The sequence below is a fragment of the Protopterus annectens genome, chromosome 10.part0 (assembly GCF_019279795.1).
Source record: "Protopterus annectens isolate FY-2018-M chromosome 10.part0, PAN1.0, whole genome shotgun sequence".
Lineage (NCBI taxonomy): Eukaryota > Metazoa > Chordata > Ceratodontiformes > Protopteridae > Protopterus > Protopterus annectens.
The window spans coordinates 876,824,834-876,830,833 of record NC_056744.1 but is presented as its reverse complement, the minus strand read 5'-3'; the positions used below and the strand labels follow the sequence as shown (position 1 = coordinate 876,830,833).

At 36.8% G+C, this 6,000-nt stretch overlaps 1 protein-coding gene across 2 annotated transcripts in view; it reads left to right on the top strand.

The window, feature by feature from the left end:
* EVI5 (ecotropic viral integration site 5) overlaps positions 1-6,000 on the top strand; it is a gene marked incomplete in the record, with an annotated part of 2,059,651 nt that overhangs the window by 796,759 nt on the left and 1,256,892 nt on the right. For both annotated transcript variants that reach the window (XM_044085676.1, XM_044085675.1), the window contains 1 exon segment: positions 3,380-3,433. In XM_044085676.1, coding sequence (XP_043941611.1) covers positions 3,380-3,433 — 54 coding nt within the window.

The window sequence follows — 6,000 nt, the reverse complement described above, 5'->3', positions numbered from 1 at the left end:
AAGAATCTTCCATACTCTGGATGTAAATGGACAGCTGCATTACTATTTGGAGATGACATAAACAATGTTAGGAAGTCTGACCAGGTTTTTGTGTCCATTGCCTGTAGCTCTGAGGGAAGATCAGTTTCTAAACAAACACTTTCTAAATGGATCTCCCACTTTATCTTTTTTTTCCTACAGCCACCACAGAAAGAAACCACCAGACCATGTGAGATCACACTCCAATAGGGCTACTGCTACATCTACAGCCTTTCTTGAAGGGGTGGCCCCTAAGGACATTTTGGAAGCCGCTACTTGGTCCTCTGTGCATACCTTCACCAAATGTTTTCACCTTTCAACCTTCTCTAAGTCCAGAGTGGGGTTTCCCACTCCCATCTTGCAGGGCATCCTTTCTTCTCCATCCACCTTCCTTTCAGATTTGGGAATCATCCCATCAGTTATGACTGCAACAGTGAAACATGAAGAACATAGTACAGTTGTGTACACTTGCTATAAATGTAGATGTTCAGGTGAATTCACTGTTGGAGTTTTCCTTCCTTTCTTCCCACCTTCTCATCTTGCCCCATGAGACTTGGGGTGGGGGGGCATTCTCCTTTCAAGTTCCAGGCTATTTCCTCCTCCTCTGTACATACTCTGGAGTTACTGAACTTACGCCCTGAACCTTAGGGAATTGTTAGGGGGAAGAAATTACTGAGGTTATGGCACCATCCGATTCCCTTTATACCCAAACATCTTGATGTTGGTTAGGGTGTCTGCCAGCTTTAGGAGGAGACAATTCTTTGGTAGTTGGGCTTGTCAAGGGCTTCCATGGCAGGAAATCCCATCAGTGATAACTGCCACAGTGAATACAGTCAAACATCCACATTTTATGGTAAGTGTACACAACTGTACTTTTGCCCTCTATACCACAGTGTCAGTGCTGTAGTTCCCATAACAGGTGTTTTAGTATAATTTTTTGTGTTGGGACACCTAAAATTATTGATGTTGCTCATAAGCGGGCAGTAGTTAGGTGGTCCTCGCTTTTAGAGCCCTTTGTTCTTTGTGCTGCCAACTGTCTCCATTCAGTGTGGCTTCTGATGTTCCTTGCTTTTCTGAGGGGTAAACCGGGGAGAGGTGGGAGAATCCTGCTCAGTTGTCCGTTTTCAGTCGTCATTAACCAGTTATTGGTGATGGCTTTCTTAATTTCCATGTGTAGTCCTGGGTGAACATTAAGGACTTACTCCTATTCCGTTTTGATTCAAAGTGATCACAGGCCTTGTCTCTGAAACTGTTGTGGAATGTATTTTCTGGTTCAAGGAGGAAGTATTGTCTGCTGCCTTGAAGTCCATAATGGTCCGTAAAATTGTAGAGAGGATTCTGTTAGTATCCTCTGGCTAGGAAGACCTTTTCAAGTTCCGCTCTGTTTTTCAGGAACTCTTGGACACTTTTGTGTGTCCCCAAGTACCTATTCAAGCTCTGGTCATCTGTGGTGTATTGTATTTATTTGAGTTGACTGAACTGGGAGTTTTAAGGTTAGGTTCAAGGAACAAGGTCTGACATTAAATTTAAGGCATGTTTGGGAGATTTAAGGTTAAGGTTAGGGTTAAGGAGTGGAGTTTGGGATTAAGGTTAGGGAGCAACTGAACTTTGGAGTTGCCTTCTGTCTTTTGCCAACCTGATAAGAACTAATGGAATAAAACAGATGTTGCTGATGAAAAATAACTATAAAGCTAATGAAATATTTTATGTTGTATATGGTTTTGTATACATTTCTAAAGATCTGAAGGTATTTTCTTCACAAATATTAGTCATACTGTCAGGGTAGAGTCATGCAGACTTGCAAAGGTTTCTTCTTTAAATTTTCTTGGTTTGAGTAATTATGTAATGGAATGGTTTGTACCTTTCACTGAATGCATTCCACTTTGTGGACACCATTTATTATTTCGGCAAAACAGCAAACCATTTTGAAAATGATGTTTTTAATTAAAAACTCCCACTGAGCATTAGAAATCTTCCTCCAGACAAAGCTGAAACCAAACTAAAATTGCGTATCTGTACATGCCAAAACTCTAATTAACTATCTTACTGTGCTTATTCTCCACTTATCCTCACTCTGTTATCCTTATGCTAACTTCTCCCTTCTATACTTCCTGTCTAAACTTAACATATTTGTTTGCTCACCTGCACTTCCCTTACTGTTCCTCTTCCTGCAATTTCTTTTGCTTAACCATCTTTAACTGCTACTAGCTTTCTCTCTTCTTCCTACTGATTAACAATTACGTTTGACCACAATCTACATAAGTTGTTTGATGTCAACTTAATTTTAGTCCGTAGGTCTTGTATTTAAAAACATATGCATGTTAAAGTTGTCTTGTAACTACTGCTATCCTCTGCTTGTAATTTGGAGTCTGTATGGACATGGGGCTTTTCCCCCTGGGCCTCCACTGAAAATGGGCTTTTGCTCAGTTGGACATACCTGGTTAACAAATGTCAAAATAAAATAAATAACTTCCACTGCTCATCAAGTTGGAATTATAGCAACTGCACACAGCTTCGCTATGTTCAAAGCTGTAGCTACAATGAGTCAAAAGTGATGACTGCCCCAGGGTCAAACTTTTATGAGGCAAAATGACGCTGTAGAAAAACTACATATTGGTCCAGTGCAAGTCGGTGGTGTGATTGCTGGCCTAATTGGTTTGGAGCTGCAAGTACTAATGGTATGTATTGAAGGAGCCATGGTTGAATTTGTGGCTGCTTAAGTAATTTACTTGCTTTATATATGTGTGTTAGAAACTGTTCTGTAGTTTATTGTGTCAGACAGTGCATTGCATTATATATACACCCACATTTGTATTTAATTACAAAACATGCTTCGTCAAATTCAGAAACCACCAGTTCTTGTCCATAAACATGGCATCCATGTTCCCAGCAGCACAAACTCTGTTCTTCATTGTACTCTGCATGCAGCCCTCTTTTCAAATCTCTGCTTAAGTCTGTCTTCACTGTCTGACTAGTATCAGCACAGAAAGATGAAAGAAGGGAGTGGAATCCTAATAATACAATGGAGTTATTTTAAAATGGAAGGAAACAATATATATGTTTAGTAGTGCCAAATACTGTTACTGTATAATATTATTACACCACTGCAGAGCTTTGGGTCGTGCATTGATTTACCCACTGTAGAGGACTCTTGGTTGAGTACTTGGCTTGCCTTGCTATGTCTGAACAGTACATCCAACCATGGGTAAAATATGGAATATACTTCCTGCCATTGTATATTGCAATAATATCCACAGTTTCTCCCGATTTTTGTTTTGACAAAGAATGGCATTTATTGTCCTAATTTAATGCACTTAGAATGTTTATAAAATATTTTAATTTCTGTTTTTTTCTTTTGCAGAGGTTACGCACAGAAAACAGACTTCTAAAGCAACGTATTGAAACTTTAGAAAAAGTGAGTAATTGCAGATTTCATTCAAATAAATCTAGAAGTTGCTAGTACTACTTAAGTTAGCGTTTTTTTTCAATAAATTTAATTTTCCACTAGTCATACTCCTGGTAGTTTAACACAGGTAACAAGCATGTTTTAGTAGATTATTTTGGCAGAAGGTCTTGATACAAAATTACTAACTTTGCTTAGCGAATAATTCAGCATTAATAGTAGCTGCATTAGAGTTCCTTTCCTAGTAAAAGGTGGTGGTGGATGATACGGCTCATTGTGTATGTATGTCTTTTGTGTATGTCTGTGTGTGGGGTAAATATATGTATGTGTGTGTGTATGTATGTATGTGTATATATACATATAGGTTCATAGGTAGGGTACTAGGCTATCGGCCCAAGGGTCTAAGTGTAAGCCTAGCCAACAAGGGTCCCTGGCTTATGCCCCCCAAAAAAGTTAATTTCCTGTGTGGTTGTATGCATTTGTGTGAGTAATATATAAACTAGATTTAGATATATGCATATACATATGCAATATATGTAGATGTGTGTGTGTGTATATATATATATATATATATATATATATATATATATATATATATATGTATGCGTGTGTGTGTGTGTGTCTATATCTATATATATATATATATATATATATATATATATATATATACATATATATATATATATATATATATATATATATATATATATACGTATGCTTATGTATCTGTGTGGGTGTAGATTGTTAATATACACACGCACACAGTATGTGTGTGTGTATGTATATAAGTATGTATTAATGTGTTTGTGTAGATGTGTGATGTGATTGACAAATTTGTGTGTATATGTTTTATATATATATATATATATATATATATATATATATATATATATATATATATATACACACACACAGACACACAGAGAGGTGTGTGTTTGCATGTAATATATATATATGTGTATATATGTATATATGTGTGTGTATGTATATATGCACATACACATTTGTATATATATAACATGTTTCTGTAAATGTCATGCATATATATCTGTGTGTATGTACATATATAGTTATTTGAATGTATGGTGGGCTTTATTTTTTTAAATAATTTCTATTGACCTGGGTGAGTTATCTGAAGCAGTTTGCAAATTATACTGTAATTAATCGGCAAATTACTTTGAGTTGAAATTTCTGGAATCCTTTCTTCAAGGTTGGTCCTGTGCCTAATAAGAACCAGAAGTGGCGGATTCGCATCACTAGGGCTATTAGGATGGCTGTTGTAAACAATTATGTTAAGTAGGGAAATGTAATTGTTGAGTGGTGAAGATAAACATTTACACAGAATTACTAGTTTAATAAAACATGTAGCTAATGTGTTGTTTTATAAGGAACTTCTCAAGGATATATGTTTTAAGGTCTTACCTGGCAAGTGTGTCATTTGTAAGACTGTGTGCTGCATAAATACTTGTCATAGTTTATGCGTTTAAGTACCGTAGGAAGATGAAGTACATTATATAAGAAATTGTCAAGATTGTTTTGCTTTCAAAGCTTGCCATGTCTGAAGTGACCACACTGAGTTTTTCTGTAGTTGTCATTGGGTGATTCTTATGTAATGTTTTATAGTGTCTGACCACTCTATACTTTCTTTTGAATTTCATTTGTTATACTTTTGCTTTGTAGTTTTGCATTAGATTTGTGAGGTACTGAGTTACAAAGTTGTTCTGCATGAATGATTCATTCCCTTAATTTAAGCAGTGTACTCCCGGTGGTGCTGCGGTAGCATTGTCGCCTCACAGTAAGACGCTGTCAGGTTCGATTCTCAGCTAGAGCGCCTTCTGCGTGGAGACGTGTGAATGGGCGTACCTTAGTTGAAGGTTGTGCATCAGGCCTGGCAAGCCGGTATGTAAAAATCAACTGCCAATGATTAGCGGACCGGAGTTCCACTGTGGCGACCCCTAAGCCGAAAGACACAAACAAAACTCCCACATTTCTGGGCGCCTAATTTATAGATGCATATTTTATTGCCAAGTCTTTCTGTAAACATGCTGGCCTTGAGGCATTTACTATGTCACCCAGTACCCTGTACCATACCTTTGATTTCAAGGTCAGAGTAGTTAATGGAACTTGTTTCTTATCTCCTTTTTTGTTTATGAACAGTTGGAAGAATTGCTGAAAGGTTTTAGTACATGTTTCACTTTTATTGAAGGTATAAAGTGATATGCTTATTTTTCTTCCTATGTCTGGATGCTGTGCTTGAGGATTTCAGTTCTTGCTTTTTCATATCCAGTAGAATGACTTGCATGTCTGAGCTTAAGGTTCCCTCTTCCCCAGTTTCTTTTTGACATCTTCCCAAGCCACTGCTAAACAAGAAACATATTTATTAAATTATCACATATTATATAGGCAATTACACATTTATGTAAATGAAAATAAATCATATTGGCATAATTTTAGTTGCAAACATTATACATCACAAGCTATATTGACATAATTGCAACTGCAAACATTATACTATCTGTCCAGTCATTGTCAGCCAAGTATTACATAGCTCATTATAATCCTGCCTTCTTTTAAAATTC